General features: G+C 43.3%; 2 protein-coding genes across 5 annotated transcripts; both read right to left on the bottom strand.

The window, feature by feature from the left end:
- Nucleotides 1-681: 681 nt before the first annotated feature.
- LOC129832865 (interleukin-2 receptor subunit beta-like) lies at nucleotides 682-16,388 on the bottom strand. Of its 3 annotated transcripts, none has more exons than XM_055896939.1 (12): nucleotides 16,283-16,388; nucleotides 15,226-15,551; nucleotides 14,936-15,046; nucleotides 9,860-9,945; nucleotides 9,595-9,715; nucleotides 9,410-9,482; nucleotides 9,014-9,107; nucleotides 8,572-8,708; nucleotides 6,111-6,288; nucleotides 5,766-5,865; nucleotides 5,436-5,508; nucleotides 682-2,163 (listed from the first exon to the last, which is right to left on the bottom strand). In XM_055896939.1, the coding sequence occupies exons 4-12, from the start codon at nucleotides 9,927-9,929 to the stop codon at nucleotides 1,450-1,452; spliced, it is 1,560 nt and encodes a 519-aa protein (XP_055752914.1). In that variant the 5' UTR covers nucleotides 9,930-9,945; nucleotides 14,936-15,046; nucleotides 15,226-15,551; nucleotides 16,283-16,388; the 3' UTR covers nucleotides 682-1,449. The 3 variants fall into 3 exon arrangements, with proteins under 3 accessions (XP_055752914.1, XP_055752912.1, XP_055752913.1); XM_055896937.1 differs by having other exon boundaries at nucleotides 5,766-5,868; nucleotides 16,283-16,387; XM_055896938.1 differs by lacking the exons at nucleotides 14,936-15,046; nucleotides 15,226-15,551; nucleotides 16,283-16,388 and adding an exon at nucleotides 10,640-10,861 and having other exon boundaries at nucleotides 5,766-5,868.
- Nucleotides 16,389-17,421: 1,033 nt separating this feature from the next.
- LOC129832864 (SUMO-conjugating enzyme UBC9-like) lies at nucleotides 17,422-22,645 on the bottom strand. Of its 2 annotated transcripts, XM_055896936.1 has the most exons (7): nucleotides 22,288-22,631; nucleotides 20,627-20,712; nucleotides 20,445-20,528; nucleotides 19,539-19,611; nucleotides 18,700-18,809; nucleotides 18,393-18,472; nucleotides 17,422-18,195 (listed from the first exon to the last, which is right to left on the bottom strand). In XM_055896936.1, the coding sequence occupies exons 2-7, from the start codon at nucleotides 20,690-20,692 to the stop codon at nucleotides 18,132-18,134; spliced, it is 477 nt and encodes a 158-aa protein (XP_055752911.1). In that variant the 5' UTR covers nucleotides 20,693-20,712; nucleotides 22,288-22,631; the 3' UTR covers nucleotides 17,422-18,131. The 2 variants fall into 2 exon arrangements, with proteins under 2 accessions (XP_055752911.1, XP_055752910.1); XM_055896935.1 differs by having other exon boundaries at nucleotides 18,393-18,809; nucleotides 22,288-22,645.
- Between the last annotated feature and the right edge of the window lie 4,967 nt (nucleotides 22,646-27,612).

The following is a 27,612-nucleotide window of genomic DNA, read 5'->3' as shown; positions in this document are numbered from 1 at the left end:
CCATCATGATTCTTAAAAGCCGCGAGACAGCCGCAGTTTACTTGTGAAGATAACTTTAGCGCCGCCCTAAAAATAGTGATACATTATATGAACTCTTTATAGTGTTTTATTAACATTTTTGAGAAATCTGTTGAAAAAAGCAGTTTCCCCATACGACATCTCTTCCCCTTTCACTATTACTCAGTAGCCTTCTCTTCCCCACCACAATTTTTTTAAAGGCCAGGTGGAGCTCCATTGCATACTTCAATCATCCAGAGACGGGCAGCATGAAGGTCTGAAGGTTGATTGAAGGTTGATTTTGCTGGAAAGCAGAGAAATTGTGCTTTACAATGTTATTCATATTACAGTTGACCTGGAAGTATACATTTTTTGGGGCACTAAAAACACTGTCACGTACAGAAGTTTGTTAGTTTTCGTTACATTGACTTGCAATACAAAACCTAGGGGGCTCATGGTCCTCACCCCCTTCCATAGACTTACACAGTAATTATGACAACTTCCGGAGGATGTCCTCCAACCTGTCAGAGCTCTTGCAGCATGAACTGACATGTTGTCCACCCAATCAAAGGATCAGAGAATGAATTTAGTACTGAAAGCATAAGCTACAGCTAGCTAGCACTGCAGTGGATAAAATGTGGTGAGTAGTTGACTTGAAGAGAGAGAAAGACCATAGCTGAACAGTTTTGAACAAATTCATTTATTCCAAAATGAAGGAGAAGCAAGAGAGAAATAGAGAGAGATAGTCATTGTTTTTTCAGTTTCACTTACTTAGCTAGCAGATGCAGCTAGCTAGTTTAGCCCACTCAAACACCCTGCTCAAAACAGAGAGTTGCTAGCTATGACTATTCAACACAACATTCCAACACTTCCAATTCAAGGTAAGCTTTTGGTTTTACAAATGCATTGCCACCGGGGCAAGTTCTAAAATGCTTACTAACTGGTACACTGTAACGTTACTGCATGATTGTAGGGTTACGAAGGCGTTAACTAGTTCTATTAGTTATTACGTTACTTTAGCTAATATGGTGACAATGATGTAGGCTGTGTGTAGCGATTATAACTCATTTTCGACCAAATTAGCAGTTACTGCCTTTTTGCTTGGTACTGTAGGGCAGACTAAGCCCACAAACATAGGAAGTTTAAGGCTGACCCACTTCTCTTCTGCCAGAGGTTTTATTCAGGTCTTCACACAAACAAGCTGTCAGTGAACGCATTTAAAGACAAACACAACTAGCAGCACTAACTATCTGAGATAAAGTAACAACGCATTGGCAAACCAGCTGCCTCAATAGTAATACAAGTAATATACAAAATGTATATAAAACACAAATAAACTACATGCAAAAAAATGATTTTGTACCTGCATTATCTGAGCCTTGTGTCATAGTTTGCACGAAGAATAAGTTCAGCAGCTTAACTAAAATGTAAATTGAGTGATAAATGGATTGTTCAAATAGACTTGTTGCTGTAGGTATTCTGCAGCTCATTAATGGTCAAATAGCCGCTACAACTGGGTTCCACTGTCATTGAGGAGGATCTGCCTGGAGCAGCCTCTACAGGCCAGGCATTGTAACTGCCGCTAGGCGCCATGGCAGAGTTAGACTCAGGATTCTGAAGGGGGAGTTGAGGGAGACTCAGGGGATGGTGAGGGCCTGGAGGGATCCCAGCAGGCAGGGAGACTGGTAGGACAAGAGGGGGTAAATGATGGTCAACTGGAGCCACATCCCTTTCCTTCTTCCCCTTTCCTTCCTCCTCCACCTGGTCCTTCCCCTCTACGCTCTCCATGCCGAACCCAGAGTCTGGGCTCTGGGGCTCGCTCTGCAGCCGACTGAGAAGTTCCAAGAGCTCATAGGAGGAGGATGTGGTGGTGGCGTAGAGAGAGCTGTGGTCCTCCTGGTAGGTGAAGTAGACGGGACAAGACTCGATGCGGAGGCCGCTGGGGTAGAAGTAACCGGTGTTGGAGAAGCAGGAGGACTGGCCACTGCTGTTCCAGCCATCAGAGGGGGTGTTGGGGTCAGAGTGTAGGAGGAAGGCCGCGGTGGTGGAGCTGGTGGAGTCGGTGACGTCCCAGACTTCTGTTCCAGACACCTCCACAGGGGAGATGTCCTCGCCGGGCTGGGCGGTGATGAAGCACTCTGGAGCAAACATGGGGCTCAGCCATTTCTGCATGGGGAGGGCCAGAGACACACGTCAGTATACGGAGCACTGTACAGTGTCACAGTTATTGGTGAAATTGAAAGTTTTGCTGATACTTAGGCAAAATGACAAAGGATAAATATTTTGCTGCATCTACACTGGCAAGTATCAAGTTTTAAAAGTTGCTGCAAGATCAGTGTGTGTCTGTGTGCTTGTTTGTAAGTCTAAAATGAGTGCATACGTGAGTTTATTGGTGTGTTGATGTGTGCGTGTGGTAGAGAGATCGTGTCTATGTCTGCATCTAACTGTTAATGCAAGGAGTTCAAACCAACAGAGAAACCACATCAAGGGGCCTATGCTCATGACTAATGTTTTCTTAAGGTTTTTACTGTGGCTGGGCACTTTCCTTTTACTGGCAACTAAAGAGACTGTTCCCAACGGTAAGCATCAAATGTAAGTAAGTATGTAAAGGCAGTCAATGTTGTTCTCCCCCTTAGACGAGGAGGAGCATGGATAGGACCAAGATGCGGATTGAGGGAAATAAGCCATCTTTTAATGAAAACAGCAAACAAGACACTACAAAACAACAAACGTGACTAACCTTCAACCGTCCATGTGTGGACACAGGAACAAACACCCACAAAACCCCAGTGAAACCCTGGCTGCCTTAGTATGACTCTCAATTAGAGACAAACGATACACACCTGTCTCTAATTGAGAATCATACCAGGCCGAACACAAAAACCCAACCTAGAAATACAAAACATAGACTGCCCACCCAAAACACACGCCCTGACCATAAACACATACAAAAACAACATAAAACAGGTCAGGACCGTTACAGAACCCCCCCCCTCAAGGTGCGAACGCCGGGCGCACCAGCACAAAGTCCAGGGGAGGGTCTGGGTGGGCAGTTGACCACGGTGGTGGCTCAGGCTCTGGACGCTGTCCCCACACCACCATAGTCACTCCCCGCTTCTGTCTTCCCCTCCCAATGACCACCCTAAAACTAACATCCCCTAAATGAGCGGCCAGCACCGGGACAAGGGGCGGCACCGGGACAAGGGGCGGCACCGGGACAAGGGGCGGCACCGGGACAAGGGGCGGCAGGTCCTGGCTGAGGGACTCCGGCAGGTCCTGGCTGAGGGACTCCGGCAGGTCCTGGCTGAGGGACTCCGGCAGGTCCTGGCTGAGGGACTCCGGCAGGTCCTGGCTGAGGGACTCCGGCAGGTCCTGGCTGAGGGACTCCGGCAGGTCCTGGCTGAGGGACTCCGGCAGGTCCTGGCTGAGGGACTCCGGCAGGTCCTGGCTGAGGGACTCCGGCAGGTCCTGGCTGAGGGACTCCGGCAGGTCCTGGCTGAGGGACTCCGGCAGGTCCTGGCTGAGGGACTCCGGCAGGTCCTGGCTGAGGGACTCCGGCAGGTCCTGGCTGAGGGACTCCGGCAGGTCCTGGCTGAGGGACTCCGGCAGGTCCTGGCTGAGGGACTCCGGCAGGTCCTGGTTTAGGGACTCCGGCAGGTCCTGGTTTAGGGACTCCGGCAGGTCCTGGCTGGACGGCTCTGGCAGGTCCTGGCTGGACGGCTCTGGCAGGTCCTGGCTGGACGGCTCTGGCAGGTCCTGGCTGGACGGCTCTGGCAGGTCATGGCAGGACGGCTCTGGCAGGTCATGGCAGGACGGCTCTGGCAGGTCATGGCAGGACGGCTCTGGCAGGTCATGGCAGGACGGCTCTGGCTGGTCATGGCAGGACGGCTCTGGCGCTAGGCAGACGGCAGACTCTGGCCGGCTGAGACGCACTATAGGCCTGGTGCGTGGTACCGGAACTGGAGGTACCGGGCTGAGGGCACGCACCTCAGGGCGAGTGCGGGGAACAGGAACTGGGCACACTGGACTCTCGTGGCGCACTCTAGGCCTGGTGCGTGGTACCGGAACTGGAGGTACCGGGCTGGAGACACGCACCATAGGGAGAGTGCGTGGAAGAGGAACAGGGCTCTGGAGATGCACTGGAAGCCTGGTGCGTGGTGTAGGCACTGGTGGTACTGAGCTGGGGTGGGAAGGTGGCGCCGGATATACCGGACCGTGAAGGAGGACACGTGCTCTTGAGCACCGAGCCTCCCCAACCCTACCAGGTTGAATGGTCCCCGTAGCCCTGCCAGTGCGGCGAGGTGGAATAGCCCGCACTGGGCTATGCAGGCGAACCGGGGACACCACCTGTAAGGCTGGTGCCATGTACGCCGGCCCGAGGAGACGTACTGGAGACCAGATACGTTGGGCCGGCTTCATGGCACTCGGCTCGATGCCCAACCTAGCCCTCCCAGTGCGGCAAGGTGGAATAGCCCGCACTGGGCTAAGCACGCGTACTGGGGACACCGTGCGCTTTACCGCATAACACGGTGTCTGACCAGTACGACGCCCTCTTACTCCACGGCAAGCCCGGGGAGTTGGCTCAGGTATCCAACCCGGCTTCGCCACACTCCCCTTTAGCCCCCCCCCCCCCCCAAGAAATTTTTGGGTGAGCCTCTCGGGCTTCCAGCCTCTCCTACGTGCTGCCTCCTCAATCCACCGCTCCTGGGCTGTGGCTGCCTTCTTCTCCTCCCGCGAGCGGCGATTCACACCAACCTTAGCCCAGGGTCCTTCTCCGTTGAATATTTGTTCCCAACTCCATTCCTCTTCTCTCCATTGCTTTAGTTCCTTTTCTCTCTCCTCAATCCGCTTGGTCCTGTTGTGGTGGGTGTTTCTGTAAAGGCAGTCAATGTTGTTCTCCCCCTTAGACGAGGAGGAGCATGGATAGGACCAAGATGCGGATTGAGGGAAATAAGCCATCTTTTAATGGAAACAGCAAAGACACTACAAAACAACAAACGTGACTAACCTTCAACCGTCCATGTGTGGACACAGGAACAAACACCCACAAAACCCCAGTGAAACCCTGGCTGCCTTAGTATGACTCTCAATTAGAGACAAACGATACACACCTGTCTCTAATTGAGAATCATACCAGGCCGAACACAAAAACCCAACCTAGAAATACAAAACAGACTGCCCACCCAAAACACACACCCTGACCATAAACACATACAAAAACAACATAAAACAGGTCAGGACCGTTACAAAGTAAAGTTAGATAAGGACATAAATATGGACATTTGCACTCAACCAGGTTCAAGAATATTATATTAGGCTGTCCACTAGGTTTTCATATCAAGAAAACGTTCACGCTAGTGAATAAAGCCACATACACAGAATTGTATTGGTTCAACAGGTTTCAAGTTTAGCAGGAAGTTGGAGTATTTTCCAGGTACCTGAAAGTTTCCACCATGGATAGAGTTAAGTGGCTGGAAGTACTTGGCGGGGTCAGGCACATACTGGTGTTTCCTGTAGAGCACCAAAACAACATGGATTTTAGTAAACAATCTTGGGTCTGTCCCAGAATTAACTTGACACTACATACCCAAAAAGGTCCTGACAGCTAATTCTGCTTCATATTGGATTATGCAACCAATGATAAAAATCAAGCCCCCGTCATCAACATGGCACAAGACCAAATTAACTCACTGAGCCAAAGGTTGTGGGTCTCACTCCTGATCTGACCCAACAATACGCATATAAATACACCTTTACGCATTACTCACCTATTGTTAATATGTGTTTTGTAGAAGACTAGCAACATGACAACGATGAGAGTGAAAAACGCACCGCTCAACACCAGCCACAAAGTCAGATCCGGGGACTCTGCTGGAACACAGAACGTAAGCCCGGTTGTAATATATGTCTCAGAAATGCATCTGGATGCATTTAACAGGGATCGTTAACACAATTTTGTAGACCAGCAAATAAGTTTTATTCCTGTATGGGCCGCATGAACTTCACTATGCACCGACTGTCAGTTTCTCTGGATAGGATAGAGTCTTCTGCATGACCGAAGATATAGTAGATGTAATGTTTAAGTTTGTGGCATGGCATGGCATCAAACGTACCAAAGGTTGGTGAGACCTTGCCCTCTGATGTCCAGGAGGCAGTGGGGCTCCACTCACTCCAGTGGCTAGAGGGGGGACGGGTCGGCTTGACTCTCACCCTGATGTGATGAATCCCACTCTCCTCCACACCCAGCTCCATCCACGGTTCCTGCTTTGGTCTGGTCAAATTCTTGGCCTCCTGACAGAGACAGACAGGTAGACAAAAATAAGCATAATCACTGCAAAGCTACAAGACTGTTTCAAACTATTCAGGCTGAAATCCTGAATAACAAGACCATAGTTAATGGTCTTAACCATAGTTAATAAGACCATAGTTCAGTAACCACACATCTGTCTTTAATATAGACGGATGAGTGTGTGTAACTCAAATCGTACTACACCGGCTCTGACGCTCGTCGGATGTGGCAGGGCTTGCAAACCATTACAGACTACAAAGGGAAGCACGGCCGAGAGCTGCTCAGTGACACGAGCCTACCAGACGAGCTAAACTACTTCTATGCTTGCTTCGAAGAAAATAACACTGAAACATGCATGAGAGCACCAGCTGTTCCGGAAGAATGTGTGATCACGCTCTCCGCAGCCGATGTGAGTAAGACCTTTAAACGGGTCAACATTCACAAGGCCGCAGGGCCAGACGGATTACCAGGACGGGTACTGCGAGCATGCGCTGACAAACTGGCTAGTGTCTTCACTGACATTTTCAACCTCTCCCTGTCCGAGTCTGTAATACCAACATGTTTTAAGTAGACCACCATAGTGCCTGTGCCCAAGAACACTGAGGTAACCTGTCTAAATGACTACCGACCCGTAGCACTCACGTCTGTAGCCATGAAGTGCTTTGAAAGGCTGGTCATGGCTCACATCAACACCATCATCACAGAAAACCTAGACCCACTACAATTTGCATACGGCCCCAACAGATCCACAGATGACGCAATCTCCATTGCACTCCACACTGCCCCACCTGGACAAAAGGAACACCTATGTGAGAATGCTATTAATTGACTAAGGCTCAGTGTTCAACACCATAGTGCCCTCAAAGCTCATCAATAAGCTAAGGACCCTGGGACTAAACACCTCCCTCTGCAACTGGATCCTGGACTTTGATGGGCCACCCCCAGGTGGTAAGGGTAGGTAACAACACATCCGGTACGATGATCCTCAATACACAGGGGCCCCTCAGGGGTGCGTGCTCAGTCTCCTCATGTACTCCCTGTTCACTCATGACTGCATGGCCAGGCACGACTCCGAAACCATCATTCAATTTGCCGATGAAACAACAGTGGTAGGCCTGATCACCGTCAACGACGAGACAGCCTATAGTGAGGAGGTCAGAGATATGGCCATGTGGTGCCAGGACATCAACCTCTCCCTCAACGTGATCAAGACAAAGGAGATGATTGTGGACTACAGGAAAAAGAGGACCGAGCACGCCCCCATTCTCATAGACGGGGCAGCAGTGGAGCAGGTTGAGAGCTTCAAGTTCCTTGGTGTCCACATCACCAACAAACTAACATGGTCCAAGCACACCAAGACAGTCGTGAAGAGGGCATGACAAAAGCTATTCACCCTCAGGAGACTGAAAAGATTTGGCATGGGTCCTCAGATCCTCAAAAGGTTCTACCGCTGCACCATCGAGAGCATCCAGACTGGTTGCATCACTCCCTGGTATGGCAACTGCTCGGCCTCCGACCGCAAGGCACAACAGAGGGTAGTGCGAACAGCCCAGTACATCACTGGGGCCAAGCTTCCTGCCATCCAGGACCTCTATATCAGGCTGTGTCAGAGGAAGGCCCTAAAAATTGTCAAAGACTCCAGCTCCCCTAGTCATAGACTGTTCTCTCTGCTACTGCACAGCAAGCAGTACCGGAGTGCCAAGTCTAGGTCCAAGAGGCTTCTAAACAGCTTCTACCCCCAAGCCATAAGACTCCTGAACATCTAGTCAAATGGCTACCCAGACTATTTGCACCCTCCCCCCTCTTTACACCACTGCTAGTTTCTGTTATCATCAATGCATAGTCAGTTTAATAACTCTACCTACATGTACATACTACCTCATTTAACCGGTGCCCCCGCACATTGACTCTGTATCGGTGCCCCCCTGTATATAGTCTCGCTGTTGTTATTTTACTGCTGCTCTTTAATTACTTGTTACTTTTATCTCTTATTCTTATCCGTATTTTTTATAACTGCATTATTGGTAAGTAAGCATTTCACTGTAAGGTCTACACTTGTTGAATTCGGCGCATGTGACTTAATAACATTTGATTTGATTTTGATCATGCTTTGATGTCTATGGAAGTGAAGAATCAGCCAAAAATCACAGCTAAATCCTCAGGCACCGGTATTATGCATGACTACCCACTAATCAGATTCACCATAACTCATTCAGCAGGAATACTGCATGTTCAGCCAATACCACACTTTCACACCCACCCACACAATGGTTTGTCTCACTCACCCCCCATAGCTGGTCTTCCCTCTTCACCTTCACCTGGAACTCATATGCAAAGATCTTCCTAGACAGCGGACTACCAGCACTCCAGGTGACATTAATCCCATTGATGATGACCGGACTACCAGGAGGATGCATCTTAACTGTGAGGAAACCGAGGGAGATGTCACAGTCATCTAATACCGTGAAGTGAAAATATAGAGGAGGCGGTTTGGTGAACTAAGATCAGGTGATCAGTAACCTTGTCTGAGACCTGAAGACTTAATAATGCTGTAATTTAGCAGTGGTACATTGATATTGATAGTGGTACATACATTCAGTATTGAATATGGCCCATGCAAGAATCAAAACTCTCAAATGAACCAGTGAAGAAGAACATCTATTTAGTGAGAGGCTACTCTCGCAGGTACACTAGACGAAAGAGAGCACTGAAAAGGTGGACACTCACTGTGCTCGATAGGTGTGTATTTTATGAGGTTTACCGCCTCAGACCCGTCACACTCCACCTTAATGCTGGGGAGGTTCTCGTTTGAACTGAAATACTGTAGAGAAACACAGTCAGAAAACAGATTGCATGTTTAATAAAGTAAGAACTCTTTGTAACTGTTCTACATTCATGGAGAATAATTCGAAGGATGCTAACTTTAATTCTCATTTTCACGTAGTTAAAAATAAATAAAAAAATCACATGATATATTTAGTTCACTTTTGAAAAATACAATAGGAATCGATATATATTGAAAACAATGACAATGATATGTAAAATAGCATATATGTACAATAACATATCATGGAGAATAACATACTGTATATAATTCTGATTCTGATATCAGGAAAAACTTACATGGCCCTTGAAGACAAAACTGCAGCCTCCTAAAGAATGACCTTCCAAGGGTTTGAGATCGCAACTACTCTGGCTATAGAAAACAAAATAAATCAAATATAATATTACACAAGGATGCATTTATACCTCAAAACACAATGCAGTCATTTTCTGTAGTGCAGTAATAATAAAGACAGATTCCTTACAAAAAATTGTTTTCATAGTCTTCTCTTATACCGCGGAGCTGGCATGCCACGTCTGGATCTATTCCCGAGCTGTTCCACACACAGGTGATGTTGTTGATGTAGTCATTCACACAAAACAGTCCTTGGAGGGAAAGACAGCAAAGGCCAACCAAAAAGAGAAATTCAATCAATAAAACGTGTTTCTCCACAAGGTGCAGGTACCGTTTGTTTTTCACAGATCTCATCTGAATGAGTAGGCTGAGAGTAACATGACGTCACTAGTTACCCTGGATGTTGTGAGTGAAGCCTGGTGGGACAGAGAGCAGGAACAGCAGGTGAAGCATGGACCACATCATTACCACCCCTGTCTAACTGGAAAACAAAAGATGACATAGATGAAGAAACTGTCACTTACAGAGCCTTGGCCATTACCGCCACTGTTTAAATGTAAAACAAAGATGATGACAACTTAAGATGAAGAGGCTGTTATAACAAAGCACTGGAACAGTACAAATCCTGAGTAACAGCAGCAGACACGACACTGATAAGGGACATCCTCTAGACAGTCTAAACACTATCCTCTTGAGTGCTTGTTGGACAAATTCACCAGGTTGGCCTAGATGTAAAAAACATATTATATATATATATATATATTAATATACAGTATGATGAATTGTCACATACGACGGAGAGGTGTAATGAAATGTGTTGTTTTACAGAGTCAGCCATAGTAATACTAAGCAAATTAGGGTTAAGTGTCTTGCACAATGGCACGTGAACAGATTTTGCACCTTGTTGGCTTGGGTATTCAAACCAGCGACCTTCGTTGTGGCTCAACACTCTAACCGCTAGGCTACCTGCCGTCCTAAGGATTCGTTTTAAATGACTACATTCGGTGATGCGGCAGACACCCGATGATAACAAGAACAATTCAGGGATAGAAACTCAATGATAACTTGGCTTTTTAAATTTTTTAAATATAACATTTAAATCTAAGTTGAATCTTACAGAAAGTAAGTGCTAATGCACATGTAAACAAACAGGTATCCAACCTCTTCAGACTTACCCTCTCAGTCAGGGTCGACGTGTCAGCACAGTCCTCATTCTGTTCTCCTACTTTCTTTGCTCTGGTTTGACTATTTGACTTGTGCAGATGCTCCCTCCTCTCTGTCTCCTTAGCCTCAGGTAGGTCTCTGTCTGTCTGTCTCTCCCTTTGTGACTGTCTCTCTCTCTGCCTCTAGCGCTCTCTCACTCTGACTTTCTGTCTCTATCATTCTCTCCTGCGCCTTAACGCTATCGCTCTCTTTCTCTCTCTCTCTCGCTCTCTCTCTCTCCTTCCCTCTCGATTGAAGTGCCCAATGACATTTCACGGTGACACACGTAACCACAACCTCTCGCTAAGGCTGACATTTGCCTGTGTCTTGCAGGAAGCCACACAAAACACTGAAGATTTAAAAAAAAATTGAATTACCATTCTCTACAACAGTGTTTATCAACCTTGGTCCTGGGGACCCAAAGGGTTGCCCATTTTAGTTTTAGCCCTAGCAGTCACACACCTGATTTAAATGAAAAGGTGTGATGATGAGTTGATGAGTTAAATTAAGTGCAATAGTGCTTGGTCCAAAACAAAGATGTGGTAGCCCTTCCTAGGACCAGGATTGAGAAACACTTCTCTACAAGACATACTCCACAAGCAAAGCCATTAGGTGTAAGGGCTGTCTCTCTCCTCATCCTCGGACGAGGAGAGGAGAGAAGGATCATCAGACCAAAATGCAGCAGTAGGGAAATAGGCCATCTCTTTATTTGAAAAAACTATGATGGCAACACGAAAAAAACAAAACACTTTCAAAAATACAAAACAAGAAAACGACGTTGACGAAACCTGAACATAAACTTACATAACTAAACGTAAACTCACGGACAGGAAACAGACGACATCAAAATAAACGAACAGCCAAACAGTCCCGTATGGTACATACATTTGACGACACAGGAGACAATCACCCACAAACAAACAGTGAGAACACCCTACCTAAATATGACTCTTAATTAGAGGAGAACGCAAAACACCTGCCTCTAATTAAGAGCCATACCAGGCAACCAAAACCAACATAGAAACAGATAACATAGACTGCCCACCCAAAACACATGCCCTGACCTAAACACATACAAAAAACAACATAAAACAGGTCAGGACCGTTACATTAGGCCCCTGAGCCCCTGTATGTGTCAAGGTATAAATAGTGAATACACCACATCCTGTTTCAGTCGAGCACCAGTAAAGTAGGCTAGAACAGAGTTTACACTGACATTGCGTTGGAGAGGCAGTTGCAGCGCGTTCTGTGTGGAGCATACATTGGATTGCATTTATCGAACGTATGCCTCAAACTGTATGCGTAGACGGCTTGACTAAAAAATGGTTGCAGAAGGTGAATGTTGAACTTTTGTTGCACACATAACCAGATGATGCTGTGTACCATTTTGCGCAATGACACTGTCGGTGTGATCAAGGTGTAAGGTGAATACACTACATTTAGACGTGTTAAAATAAATAATGGTTTTCCAATATACTGTATATCACTCATGAAAGCAAGTCAGGTCATACATTTTTTTCAATCAAGTGGTTAAATGGATAATGGAGTCAAAAGATCCTTGTGAAAGTCAATAAAATGCAGAAGTAGAAATGGCAATAGAAAGATGAACTGAGTTAGTATGACAAAGCAAAGGTCATCGGACATCTCATTTTGTAGCCATAGAAAGACAGGCATTTTCCTCATAGAAGGAGTATTGGTTTGTCTATGGTGTCATGCGGGAGGTCATGGCAGGCACCTGGGCAGTGTCACATCTCCAGCACGATACCCATTTCCTCCATTCTTGGATTTCTTTCACATACTTACACATTATGCGACTTACAAAACAACATAAGCAATAGGTAGAAAGCTATTTTATGTCACACGGTTACATGAAATGCTTTGTATCAATCAATGTACTGGAATGAATTTGTATTGAAAATGAAAATCATCCCTTCGTCATAGAAACCGATCGAAACCTCTACTTGTTACAACATTACAAAATGCATGCTGTAGTAGATGCTTAGCACATTGACATGAGCAGGTCCTGTGAAGTGTATCTGCACATCTTATCTCATGCTTTATCTTTTGGTACAGGAGGGCATTGTGAAACACTCTCTTTATGTGAACGGCGAGGAACAAAGCACTCAATAAACAAAGTGAAGTTCGGGCTTGTGTTGCAACAACTGCCTGTTTGCTCACAGAATGCGAGTGAATACGTTGGTTTGGCCATGATGGCACTCTGACATCATCCGACATATGGGCTCTAGCTGAGTACTTTTCACTCTGCAGCATGGGTTAGGGAGGCTTGCAAAAGAGTGGCAGGGGTGGGGTAGGTGACACACCCGACACTTGTTGAAAGGTCAGAGTCCGCTTTGTGGCGGGAAGTTGGTGCGAGGCCTCAGTGTTATGTGTAGTTTGTGTACAGAAATGGTTTGTTGAGATCAGTGTGGAAGAACTTGACAGGCCTGCACAGAGCCCTGACCTCAACTCCATCGAACACCTTTGGGATGAATTGGAACGCCGACTGTGAGCCAGGCCTAATCGCCCAACATCAGTGCCCGACCTCACTAATTCTCTTGTGGCTGAATGGAAGCAAGTCCCTGAAGAGTTCCCAGAAGAGTGGAATCTGTTATAGCAGCAAAGGGGGGACCAACTTCATATTAATGCCCATGAATTTGGAATGAGATGGTCGATGAGCAGGTGTCCACATACTTTTGGTCATGTAGTGTACTTAAAAAAAAATTGTGGAGATTGTAGATATATAATATTATAATAGATATACAGTACAGGTCATTTCCCTAATTTGACACCACAGTCAAGAAATATGTAATAGTAACATGACGCACAACCCCCCCCCCCCCCCCCCCCCCACACACTAAATGTCAGAAGGAGAAAGATGTTGAGATGTATTACTGACAATATCTCAGGATTCCTACCACTGGGCTCGGTATGACAGTTTATTTACTGCCTGTTGAGTGAGTGAGGTGAGTCAGTATAAAAAAACACATATTTTATCCTCTAAAGCCCCAGTATGAATAGTTTCTATAGTCTCTAGACTGAACACAACAAATGTAGAGATATGGTTGTGAGAAAAAGACAGTTTCGGTGGGGTTTTCGTTGAAACCACGTTAGTGATGCTGCCACTTTGCATTAGTCTGCTACTTGTTCATTGTAAAAAGACATCCAAGACAAAAATCCCCTCCAACCATTGTCATCCTTTGAGCTGTTTTATTTTTCCCTGTTTCGTTCATTCCATCAGTTTCTTATTCTTGTCATTTGAGCAACTTCATTGATAATATGGTCAGGTCAGGTGGATTATAGCTACTTGCATGTACATTTGAGACTTGAGCACAGATAAGGTCAAAATGTACTTCAATATTACTTCAAAATGTACTTGAAGAATACTACAAAGCCGCTACTACCAACTTTCCAACCTAAAACAAAACATTGGTTGATGTGGTAACCACCTAATTGTGGTTTATGTAATATTCTTTTGTTGGTCAAATTGAATTTCCATTTTGCAGTTTTATCTGAATATTGATAGATGCTGGTTTAACTGACAATCACATTCAGTAGGTTTCAGTAGTATGAGTAGATTTTTTGATGACAGCTATGAATCCCCTCAGAAGTAAGTGAGTTCTACAATACACAGAACATCAGGTAACTAAGGTGAGCGATGCTGTTCTACTCTTATTGAGGTAAAAGAGAGATCATGAACTTGTGTCTACATACAAATGTGTTGGAATGTGTTTAGAGGTCAGGAGATGAGTTGTTTTTGTGTGACAATGTTTGTGTGTGTATGCTTGTGCATGTGTGTGAATGTGACACTGAACGTACCAGAAAAGGTTTGTAAAGGCTTGCATGTAGATATATATGTGTAAAAAGAGATGTGAATAATGTGGAGGGTGCATGGGGCGCTGCAGTGAAGGTGTGAAATGGCCACTGAGCCATGGCCTCATTTAGACCCTTGTTCTCCATTGCACCTTGTTCAACTTCTGGTTCACAATGTTTCTTTCTGTCCATTTCACTATGGAAGAACAAATAAAACGAGGAAGAATGAAAACGGGGTTTGAGTATAAGTGGATGTAGCAAGGATAGAGCTCGTTGTCATATCATTGGTAGTAGTAATCAAATAAGTGGTGTTTATTATTCGCTTATTAGCTTATTATCAAAGCATATTATGAATAATGTAGCACTATTTGATTCATAGTACTACTAGGAGTGGTAGTAGTAGTGGTAGTAATAGTTGTTGATATAGCAATAAGTGGCATTAGCAGCAGATCACCCACCAATGTCATCAGTCCTGCGGCCGTACCAACGCTGGGCGTCTGTAGGAGGGGCGGGCAAGTGGTGACCAATGTAGGAGTCGTTTATCAGGGACTTCCACACCAGAGGAGCTCCTGGGAAGAATAGAATAGAAACATGGATAGGAAAAGAAAAGAAAGGAACATGAGAATTAGACAGAGGAACAGTAATCATTGTATATGTGCATATGTATATGTTACTGCCTGTGCTGATAATTCACTTTGTTATCATACTGAATCAGGGATGCCCAACAATGACCTGGTGCAACACTGACCTGGAAAGATGTTGGTGCGTAGACAGTGTCCCAGGCTGTGGTAGGAGCAATGGGGAGGGACAAAAGCTGACCGTTTGTCAGTATAGTGAGGCAGCACAGAGGAGGAACCTCCAGGCATGCTAAAACGCTCACCTCCAACACACACACACTCACAGACACACGCAGTTGCAAAAACATAATTGAGAGCTCTGTAGTGTGCATAGGTTATGGTGGAATACCAAGTTTTGGGATATAAACTGAATTATACCATCCCTCTCCAACGCTACTGACCTGCGGCTTGTCTCCAACTGCTGTCTCCGGCTGGCCAGTGGAGGTCATTGCCTTGACTAACAAACAAGAGGCGATGAGGATTCTAGGTCATGTAAGCAGAGAACATAACTAAAGAATGCACTGCCTGACCACAAGTATTCTTGTTGTTGGTACAGTCCTGCAGGTTTCCCATGTCAACATTCACTTCCCAGTGTTCCATCAAAAGATGCAGCATTATAAACTCCTTCATAATAAATCTAATGATGCACAAACATTTGGGCAACCATGAGCTATAACAAATCAACATATGCTAATGCTTAAATAGAGTTAATATACTTTTCTCGATTTATAGTAACTGTTTGACATAGTATTGGCTTTCAATGGGACTATTAGGCACTGGAAAGGTTCGTGTGAACCCAACAGAGAATTATACTGTGTTGCCCTCCCGCGAATAAGATTACTTTTGCACAGTTGACAAGTGCGTCTACTTTCAAAATCGCTAATTTACAGAACACTGGGACGCTGAAGGTCTAGGCTTATTTATTATTTTACACACGTGTCCGCATTAGCGTTCAAAGTAAATATTATTTTAAATATATAACCTTACCCCTCATTAGGACATAGCCTAAACCAAAACTCAAGCTGAACCAAACCTTATTTTCCTGACATGAATTCGTGCTGGGTCAGTTGGGCTACATCGTTGGCACGTTTAATTATCACATGTCAGGTGCATTGCATAGAATGTCCGTAAGTGAGAAATTACATTTTGTATTATTTTGTGGGAAAAGTACAGCCTAAATATACTTACATCTGTGCTTCGATTCAGAGCCTCGGTCGCTGTGTAGTTTTGCGAGGTTATCTCAATACATTAGATTTTTCAGAACCCTGCGAACCGTCCGAATAGGCGTGAAGAGTAACACGTTAGCTGGATAATGATGTCGTATTTATTTACATTTACATTACATTTAAGTCATTTAGCAGACGCTCTTATCCAGAGCGACTTACAAATTGGTGCATTCACCTTATGACATCCAGTGGAACAGCCACTTTACAATAGTGCATCTAAATCTTTTAAGGGGGGGGGGGGGGGTCAGAAGGATTGCTTTATGATAAAGCAAAGCAGTGCGACACATACAACAACACAGAGTTACACATGGAATAAACAAACATACAGTCAATAGCACAGTAGAACAAATATATTTACAGCATGTGCAAATGAGGTAAGATAAGGGAGGTAAGGCAATAAATAGGCCATGGTGGCGAAGTAATTACAATATACCAAGTAAACACTGGAGTGGAGTAACCCATTCAGTAACACAGACATTAACCCATACAGTAACCCATTCAGTAACACAGACATTAACCCATACAGTAACACATACAGTAACCCATTCAGTAACACAGACATTAACCCATACAGTAACACATTCAGTAACACATACAGTAACACATTCAGTAACCCATTCAGTAACATATAAGTAAACATTCAGTAACCCATTCAGTAACATATAAGTAAACATTCAGTAACACATACAGTAACATAAGTAAACATTCAGTAACCCATACAGTGACCCATACAGTAACACAGACATTAACACATTCAGTAACCCATTCAGTAACATATAAGTAAACAGTCAGTAACACATACAGTAACCCATTCAGTAACACATACAGTAACCCATTCAGTAACATACATACAATTTATCCTAGAAGGTAGTTGCGTGAAGGGGTCTCTGATACAGTGTAGTGCGCATTACCTGACATTTGAACTCCATACTCGGAGCTAAAGGTCATTCAGTTATCCAATATAACACCACCACAGGAAAATAAAGTTTATACCTTAATCCCTCATAAAAGGTCAAATAAAACCTACCCTGTACATTTACCACACACAGACAATAACAAATTCAACTATCAGCGAAGAAACTAAAAGGAGAAAGGACACCGTTTAGTATTTTCCATTCATTTAACTTTATTTCACAATTCTTACATTATAATGTGTTTATTACTTTTAATACCACACACAAATATCAACTTGCTAAAACAATAGAAAAGAACACAAGATCCATATGGACCTACATATTTATATTATGTACATACACTCAAGTCTTTGGAGGTAAACCTCTTCAGCTCTCTATGCAGCACACTCTCAGCTCTGACATCCATCTTATTAAAGGGGCATCCCAATAAAAATCTACAATTAAATTCAACGTGACCAGACACTCAGAAAAATAAGGCTCACTTAACATACGGGGGGCATTTATTTAAGTACAGATTCAGTTACAAAATGACGTATCAGACACTGCAATTTGAAATTATTTGTTATTAGACCTTATGACTATTTGATAAGACTAAACATAAGGCAAAGTAGCTTCCTGATTTATAGATCACAAATCCAAATGGAATCTTATTCAATTATAAGAAAGTGTTTTAGGCATGTTTTAGAAGTGAAATAGGCAACGACAAAAATTGTGGACAAATATTATTATTTTGTTTGGTTTTAAAATAGCTCTCATGTAGGCTACATGACACTTTTCTCATGTAAAGAAGAACATATCAAATAGTAGATTGATCATTGGATTGGTCCTCTAAGTGCTGCTTGCTGTTCAGTACCCAGGTGTTGTATCAGGCTTCTCAGGCAGATGTTCAGCGGAGCTTTATGTGGGGGCAAACTTCTTGGCCTGCGCCCTCACCCTCTTCTCATAGTCCATTCTGTTCTGACTAAAAGAGGCAACAAAGGGGGATTAGTCCATTATGAAATTGAGTATCACCCAAAAAGGCTATTATTTTCAGTTTAATGAAGAGAGATTGTGTATATTTGCAAGTGTTTTAAAGCACACTAAGAGCCCCTTTACCTGTATCAATTATACAGTAGAACATTCAAAAATATTATAAAGTATCTCTCAACTGAAACTCACCAGTAAATTGTGTAGGCTTCTGCTTGTGCTGGGTCTTGAATGTTGGGTTCATTGAGAAGCTCTTGGATACCCAACAGGATCTGTGAACACAAAACAGATAGTCAGCTTTTAGAATGGATTGAAATACAAAACAATGCAGATCAGAAGACAATACCTCGACCAGAGAGTACCATGCTTTGATCCACATAAAAAAAATACAGTAATTTGATACCCGTTGAGCCAATGTCGTGCATTCCTCCAAACCGGTGAAAGCACTGATGCCTCTCCCATTCTTTATGTGTGTGTATATGTGTGTGTGTGTGTGTGCCTGTTTGATGGTGATGGCTGGCCTCCAGTCCTTCTCCTCCTCCAGGATGGAAAGACACACCGTGCCAGATGGGTAGACATTGGGGTGGAAAATGGGTGGCTCAAACTTGCCTGAGAGGATATAGAATAGATGATTAAAAAGCATTTCTGTTGACTTCCTTATCATCGATATCAAAAATGACTAGGAACAAAACACTGCACATCAGGGGTGTTAAAATGTTGAAATTGGTATCGTTAAAGTTAAGAAAAAATCCTTAACCGTTTTGTTTTTCACAAAATTAAAATCAAAGTGCAGTATTCACAAAACGACCAATTATAGGTCCTGATCGTCCTCATATAGGGGATTAAAGAAATATTATAGAAATACCTAATGCAACAATGCTGTAACAATTTACGCTACTTTATTAACCGGAGCTGTAATCAATGACTGTATATACAGTATGAAAGTAGCAGCTCAAGCAAGCAGAGGCGAGGGGCCATGCGGTGTGAGTGAGTGACGAGGGGAACAGGAAGGGGAGAGAGATAGCAACCAAGTCGACTCGCGCTGGTAAACTAACTAGTGCTAGTTATTTATCATCTCATCTAACGTTAGCTTGGCTAATTGAGACTACATAACTGTGCTTTCCCCTCTTCAACTTAAGAAGCAGCCTACCTGTTGGCTCTTGGTGCTGTAGCCTGTCCTTCTCACTTAAGTTCTGTCATTTTAATTCCATCTTAATTGATTAGCCTCAATATCGCCTAATAACTTGCCACACGAAGGCTCTAGCTCTATTACTATAGCCTAATGCCGTTTTGATGACTTGTGAATGGTCGATAAGAACAAGCTGCAGGTTTACTCACATTTTGGCGGCGAGGAAGGATAGTCATCTTTGAACAGCATTCGGAGTTTGTATTGGCCTCCCTCCCACAGCGTCTAGAGAATTGAAGAACATAGTTATCACAACCATTAATTATTCCAGCTCACGAGGGAGTGCCTACACACTATAAAAAAATACTTTTAAATGAGAACTGGTGGCGGCATATTTCCGCTTTACCAAATGAGGAGAGTTAAACTTCACGCACCAGTCAGAGTTATACTTAAACTACATCTTTAATAATAAGAGCTTTGCAATAGCATTTTTGACTTTCAATGATGCGCTATCTCTAATGAACCATTGAAAGTGACCACAGAAAAGTACAAAGATCTTTTATAGCCAAGATACACCCCTCTCAACCTACATGACGGACCACATATCTTAGGAACAGTTCACAAAGGTTAAGATTTGTATGAAATATCTATAAAACATAGCAGACAGTTACTGCTGTGTCAACGGTTTTCATTTTAAAGACCAGTGTCTGGCCCTCCTACTCCAAACTAGAACCATCTCTCCCTGGTACGGTATAGAAGAGAACCATAAGCTCATGTTCTCTGGAATGCTCTTTAGGTTTTATCACCCAAAGACATTGTAAATCTCATCTGTCAGTGTTATCTCATAGAGGCCCATCCTCAGTAGAACCCACACAATAGTTAACAGAATATTCTATTCTGTCGAATAAAACAACCATTATAATGCAATACAAGCATTATAACATAATCTTGCCATTTTCCACGACAGAACACATCAGTTTGCATTTGTACTTGTGTTGGACATTTTTTTTATGTACTATAAGAAACACTATGATATCTGTTTACTCATTCTGACAGACTGGTAGTGGTTGTTGGGTCTTGTTAGAATTAAAAACTACAGAAAGTAAAAGTTGACATACCCCCTTCTTCCCTGGAATGGCACATTCCCAGTTCATGAGGTTCATAGTGCCATCAGGATTTTTGGTAGGCACAGCGACAAAACCCTGAGAGAGAGGGAGGGAATAAGGTTTGAGGAACAAGCTTGCCTTCTGCAAATCATCAGAACAAGTTTATTTTCATTGTTTGTATGGTAGCTCCTCACAAATGGGTGGTCTTTCCTCCATGCTTTGCGCTCCTGTGACAGTCTGCTAAGAGCGATACCAGACATGTCTACTCATTAACACAGTCCTGTGGGAAGACATAAAAACACTCAATTAACATGGCTAGATAGCAAAAACACTAGAGAAAAAGGATGTGTAGGTAACTAACATTTTTATTAGAAATGTCCATGATATACTATAGTTGGATTAAGAGTTGGGGAGTAAATTATAACCCTCCCTCTCTCTGTTACATGTAAAATTATTACAAAAAACCCTCACTGTAATCAGCTACATTACAAGCCAAAAAGATTGTAATCAGATTACAGATACTTTGAAAAACTAGATGGATTACTTTTAAATTCAGAAAGGATCCTTTGTCTTCTTCTAATGCCTCTTAAGGCATAATCCAAAAGAAACAAAGTAATCAGATTACATTACTGAGTCTGGGTAATCCAAAAGTTACATTACTGATTACAATTTGGGACAGGAAACTAGTGCCCTGCCCAGCAGGTAGCCTAGTGGTTAAGAGCCTTGGAACAGTAACCAAGGGGTCGCTGGTTCTAATCCCTGAGCCAACTAGGTGAAAAATATTTTGATGTGCTGCCCTTGAGCAAAGCACTGAACACCAATTGCTTGTGTAAATCGCTCTGGATAAGAGCATCTGAAAATGACAAATCTAATTGTAACATGTTGACTTGTCATATTACTCATGAAAAATTCTTATGACATGAAGTTAACTTTAAAGCGAATTAACCTCTTCACTAGCTAGCTATAAAGATTTCCCCTCATTAATTTCAGATAGCAATGATGTGGATGGTACATTGGTCATATACCACACACCCCCGAGGTGCCTTATTGCTGTTATAAACTGGTTACCAACGTATATAGAACCTAAATAGTCATTTGTCATACCTATGGTATACAGTCTGATATATCACGTCTTTCAGCCAATCAACATTCAGGGCTTGAACCACCCAGTTTATACAATGGCATTGTTGAATACTCGTTTCTGATTGGCTTGAATGGTATTCTAGAGCGTGCAATATATACCTAAATTGCATGGTAGAATTAAATGGCTATTTGAGCTACTTTTGAAAGCAAAAGTCGAATTGAAAACATTATTGGCATTGTTGAAATCGATTTCCATATTAGCAAGCTAGGACTTATGGTTAGGTTAGCTAAACTATAAATCTGTGATTACCAAGGCAACTACTGGCAACTACTGCTATGTAGTAGACTTGCTATCTACTTCAGTGGTGTTGAACACAATTCTACCTGCGAATGAACACATTTATAGCAGCTAATGTGTTAATTTATAGCCATGATATAAAAGGGTTTCAACTAAGTGCTCTAGTTATGTGTTTTCTGGAAAATAATGCAACTCCGTGGGAGGCTACTTCCACTCCGCAACACACATTCCACGTTGTTTATTATTTTCCATAGTACACATAACGTTAGCCCCTAGTGATTACCCCTTACATTTGGCTCTGGTTATTGATATTGCCAGTAGCTAGCTGGCTAGCTACCCAGCTAGCAGTCTAATTAGCAACAAATCATCAAACTAGCCAACCAACATACATACATCCATCCACCCACCTGTAAGCCCAGTTAGCTAATATATTAAAGTTCGTTTACAGGTCATTGGTTACTAGTAGTTGCTTACCTTATAATTCAATTGATACTGGCTAGATGGCGTTCGCTTGTTGGTGTTTGTCAACGCTAACGTTAGCTAGCTAAAAACAATGAGCTGGGTCGCCTATTTTTTTTTTACTATCAAAACTAGCTAAAGCTGCTTAGTAATGACGATACTTTCGTGCTAATAATTCGATCAAGTTAGCTCTCCTGACATAAATCAACTGATTGAGAGATTTCCTTATCTGTTACCGCATATGTGAATACCTGAACGATAGCATTCAGCTAGTTAGCTCGCTAAAGTCAAGAAAGAGGACCTAAATTTGTTTATCTCGACATAACCTACAGGCACTTCGCAGGGCACCTTTCGTCGTCTTTCTTTTCGGCCATCTTTAGTGTGGCGTCGTGTTGGCTTCATCTGGTGTTCGACAATTTTTGGTAGATATTTTATATATCGAAGCTTTTTATCAATTAAAGATCACTTTGAGTCAAAATGCAAGTCGAGATCTACACCGCAGATAAACAATTTAAAAAAACATTACTTAAACGTAAGCCAATGCAACGTTAACCAATTAAAAACAGTTATCTAGCAATGAGTATTTGTGCAGTAGGCTATATGCCTAATACATTATCACTATTAGCGTATTGGCTAAAGTGCCCCAGGGATGTGTGTGCTTTGGAGATCTTTAACAGAATGTGACTGGCAGAACGGGTGTTGTATGTGGAGGATGAGGGCTGCAGGAGATATCTCAGACAGGAGGGAGTGAGGCCTAAGAGGGTTTTATAAATAAGCATCAACCAGTGGGTCTTATTTCACTTTCTCTGGTCATCGCAGTAACAACATTAATTGGTGAATGAGGAAAAAATAATGTGACTTGTGTTTCGCCATCAGCTGGAAGAATGTCGCCTTTTCGCAGCAGACGTTGCTCCCTCCTTGCAGGCCATCGGTCCAGGAAAAAAGCCAATTGTTACGCTCACTTAGGCACTTAGTGCCTCACATGTAATACAACAAATGAACAATTACCAGTGTGATCATATACCTACTTAAAAAATATCTAATTTTTAAATGGTCTGATAAGAACAACATTGACAGGGCAATTCAAGCGTAATCTTTTCAGTTCGCTGCAGCTAGCTACTAGAAAGAGCTGCAACAAAGATCTTAATCTCTTCATTCAAAGACTCAATCATGGACACTCTTACTGACAGGTGTAGCTGCTTTGCGTGATGTGTTGTTGTCTCTACCTTCTTGCCCTTTGTGCTGTTGTCTGTGCCCAATAATGTTTGTACCCTGTTTTGTGCTGCTACCATGCTATTTTGTTGTCTTAGGTCTCTCTTTATGTAGTGTTATGTTGTCTCTCTTGTCGTGACGTGTGTTTTGTCCTATATTTTCTATTTAATTTATTTGTATATTTAATCCCAGCCCCCGCCTCTGTAGGAGGCCTTTTGTAAATAAGAACTTGTTCTTAACTGATTTGCCTAGTTAAATAAAAAATAATGTCCATTGCTTTTAATTCTTGGCCCAATCAAGTGTCTTCTTATTGTGTCCTTTAGTAGTGGTTTCTTTGCAGCGATTTGACCATGAAGGCCTGATTCACGCAGTCTCCTCTGAACAGTTGATGTTGAGATGTGTCTGTTACTTGAACACTGAAGCATTTATTTGGGCTGCAATTTCTGAGGCTGGTAACTCTAATGAACTTATCCTCTATGGCAGAGGTAACTCCGGGTCTTCCTTTCTTGTGGTGGCCCTCATGAGAGCCAGTATCATCATAGCGCTTGATGGTTTTTGCAACTGCACTTTAAGAAACTTGACTGACCTTCATGTCTTAAAGTAATGATGGACTGTCGTTTCTCTTTGCTTATTTGAGCTGTTCTTGCCATAATATGGACTTGGTTTTTTACCAAATAGGGCTATCTTCTGTATACCACCCCTACCTTGTCATAACACAACTGATTGGCTCAAACACATTAAGGAAAATAATTTGACCAATTAACTTTAATAAGGCACACCTGTAAATTGAAATGCATTCAGGTGACTACCTCATGAAGCTGGTTGACAGAATGCCAAGAGTGTGCAAAGCTGTCATCAAGGCAAAGTGTGGCTACTTTGAAGAAAATAAAGTATATTTTGATTTGTTTAACATTTTTTGGTTTCTACAAGATTCCATATGCGTTATTTCATAGTTTTAATGTCTTCACTATTATTCTACAATGTAGAAAATAAAGGGCAGAATGTAGACAATTAGAATGGCAAAATATACTCCAAGTAGTAACCCTTCCGGAAGACCAGTCAATCTGTGGCTTGTGTAGCTTTAACCATGGATGGCTCAGAACCAGAGGCGGGTGAGAACAGTCGATTATATGAAAACTGATCTTTTCCTGGTGATTACCAGAGAGACGCAGGATAACAGGAACACAGAAGGAACACAGGAACACAGAAAACACAGAAGATTAGCTTTCCATTGAGAGCGTTGGCTTCCAGGGGTGAATCGAGCAAAACAGTGTCCAGGCCCAACTGCTTAACAACCCCTCGGTCCAGAAAATTCTCGTTGCCGCCCGGCCTCAAGCAGGGGTCTAGGAGATGATGGGCAGGCGATTTGGCTCAACAGGTTATCCCCCACTACTGCTGAGCCCTCTCTTTTACTGGACACAGGGTAAAAGTGGAGACCAGGTGACCAACCTGGCCACAATACAGACAGCTCCTAGTACTGATACGCTGCTGCCTCTCCTCTGGAGATAGACGGGTCTGGCCGAGCTGCATGGGTTTACTATTGGGATCTGCCTGGTGATGTGATGCAGTCGGAGAAATTGAGCAAGGCACAGAAGCAGACGTCATGGGACATGCAACCCTACCTCCCCTCTCCCTCCGACGCTAACGGAGACGGTTGTCAATGCGGACAGTGAGAGAAATTAGTTTGTCAAGTCCATCAGGCTCCTCTCTGGACACCAACTCGTCCTTGAGGGTCTCAGTAAGTGTGTTCCGGAATGCTTCCCGAAGGGCCTCGTCATTCCAGCCGCTCTCTGCGGCGAGGGTGCGGAACTCACATGCCATCTCAGCCACACTCTGAGAACCTTGACAAGGGGACAGAAGTCGTTTGGCAGCATCCTTTCCACAGACCGGGTGGTCAAAGACCTTCCTTAGCTCATCTGTGAATCCACTGTAGGAGAAGCAGATAGATGACTGTCTCTCCAGTAGAGCACTGCTCTCTGAAGGCAGCCAAACCCCCAAAAAATGTAGGGTTAGGGCTGTTGCTCAAACAGTAGTGAACATTGTACAAGAAAGGCTCTGCAAACCACAAGATTGCCATCATAGCACTCAGGAGTTGGAACAAAAGGCTCCCTGGGAGGAGAAGAGGAACTGGAGACAGGTTGTGAATTCTGGACGGAGGTTTGGACCTGTAGGTCAGACAGGCTCTGTGAAAACTCCTTGATGTCTCCAGCAAGGTTTTCAGGGCTTGGTCATGTTGATCAAGAAGAGTGCCTTGCCCCACAAGAATTCGGTGAAGAGTAGTAGAGTCTGCTGGGTTCATTTCTCAGCCAGGTCGTACTGTTACGCGGAGCGAAAACAGGGGAACCCAAGAGCGGACTCAGATGCGGAAGCAGGGATGAATGAACCAAAATGTTTATTGTACACAGAGATATGGAGTGCAGAACCGGGGTAGCTCAGACGAGTTACAGAAAAACCAGAAGTGTAGAGTGCGGTTGGATTTGACTGAGTTGAACAAGGGTAAACAGGTCCTGAGGGGAATCCAAGGCAGTGGTGGTGAGTGAAGTCCAGAGCAAGGTGGTTGGATGGTGAGACGTAGTACAGGAGCCAGAGACAGAGCGGTAATGAGCAGATATTACGATCTGGAATGAGTTAATGTAGAGGTCTTGATTTATGGGACGATTTGCAGCTGGTTGGGATCTGCTCTGACTCCAGCACACCTGTCTCCAACCACACAATCACACCAAGAGAGAGAGAGTACAGGGGGAAAATTGCAGGTTTAGATGCCACCGGATGAACACCAGAGGGCGTAGTGGGAGCAGATATGACAGTAACATGCTGATTGGTCGGCTGTTTGAACCATTAAAGGGTGCTCTGCTATTCTTGGGTAGTGGAATGACCTTTACTCCCTCCGTGTCTGAGGGCACACATCGTTTTCTCGGCTTAAATTGAAGATGTGGGAAACAGGAGTCACAATGTATTCCACTACCATCCTCAGCAATTTACCATCCACGTTGTCGGTAACAGGTGATTTTGTCTTTATTTATAGATAGCAAAAAAAATTACCCTCTTTCACACCCATTTTGTGGAACTCAAAACTACAGTGCTTGTATTTCATTATTTGGGCCATTATGCATGAATATGAAGACTCAGAATTTGCTGTTTTCATGTCATACCTAAGTTTGCTAATCTTGTCAACAAAGAAGTTATTAAAGTGGTTGGAAATATCAAAGGGTGTTATGAACAAGCCATCTGCCTCAATGAAGAATGGAACCGAGTTTTATTTTTTGCCTAGAATTTAATTTGAAGTACTCCAGAGCTTTTTACTATAATTCATCTTTCTTCCATAGTATAGGTTTTTCTTCTTTTTGTTTAGTTTAGTTAAGGGACTCTCAATTTACTGTATGTTTGCCAGTCTTCTGCCTTGCCAGACTTATTTTCTATTCCCTTTGCCTCATCCCTCTCAGTCATACAGTTTTTCAATGTATCATCTATCCATGGGGTTTGGGCAGTTCTAACAGTCAGTTTCTTGATGGGTGCATGCCTATCAGTAACTGGAAGAAGCCGTTTCATAAATGCTTCAAGTGCAGCGTCCGAATGTTCCTCATTACACAAATCAGACCAACAAATATTATTCACATCTTTGACATAGAAATCATTGCGAAACCTCTTGTATGAACGTTTATACACAATTTTAGGTCCAGTCTTTGGAACTTTGGTCATAGAAGTAGTGTAGATCTATCAGTGGGGAGTACAGTAACAACAAATAACCAAACTCCAGGGTGTTAGTAAAAATCATTTTGCTCTTATTGATACCCTATTACCAGTGGTGTAAAGTACTTAAGTAAAAATACTTTAAAGTACTACTTAAGTCGTTTTTTTTACATCAGTACTTTACTTTACTATTTGTATTTTTGACATGTTTACTTTTACTCCACTACATTCCTAAAGAAAATAATGTACTTTTTACTCCATACATTTTCCCTGACACTGTCATGGCCGTCGTAAGGAGGAGACCAAGGCCTGGGTGGTAAGCGTACATTCTTCTTTATTAAAAGAACGAACAATGAACAAAATAACAAAACTAACCGTGAAGCTAATATGGATAACTAAACATAGATCAAGAACCCACAAATACCCAAGGGAAAATGG

Source organism: Salvelinus fontinalis, chromosome 34 (genome assembly GCF_029448725.1).
Source record: "Salvelinus fontinalis isolate EN_2023a chromosome 34, ASM2944872v1, whole genome shotgun sequence".
NCBI lineage: Eukaryota > Metazoa > Chordata > Actinopteri > Salmoniformes > Salmonidae > Salvelinus > Salvelinus fontinalis.
This window is presented reverse-complemented; position numbering and strand designations above follow the sequence as displayed.

What these genes read in the sequence shown, in the direction of transcription:
- LOC129832865 (XM_055896937.1), bottom strand. Translation starts at nt 9,929, where the DNA reads ATGATGTGGTCCATGCTTCACCTGCTGTTCCTGCTCTCTGTCCCACCA. An exon ending in CAAGGTCTCACCAACCTTTG is followed by an intron (nt 5,869 to 6,110) that starts GTACGTTTGATG and finishes TCTGTGTTCCAG; the next exon opens with CAGAGTCCCCGGATCTGACT. An exon ending in TCCATGGTGGAAACTTTCAG is followed by an intron (nt 2,164 to 5,435) that starts GTACCTGGAAAA and finishes CTCCCCATGCAG; the next exon opens with AAATGGCTGAGCCCCATGTT.
- LOC129832864 (XM_055896935.1), bottom strand. Translation starts at nt 20,692, where the DNA reads ATGTCTGGTATCGCTCTTAGCAGACTGTCACAGGAGCGCAAAGCATGG. An exon ending in GGAGGAAAGACCACCCATTT is followed by an intron (nt 20,529 to 20,626) that starts GTGAGGAGCTAC and finishes CCTCTCTCTCAG; the next exon opens with GGTTTTGTCGCTGTGCCTAC. An exon ending in TCCTTCCTCGCCGCCAAAAT is followed by an intron (nt 18,810 to 19,538) that starts GTGAGTAAACCT and finishes ATATCCTCTCAG; the next exon opens with GCAAGTTTGAGCCACCCATT.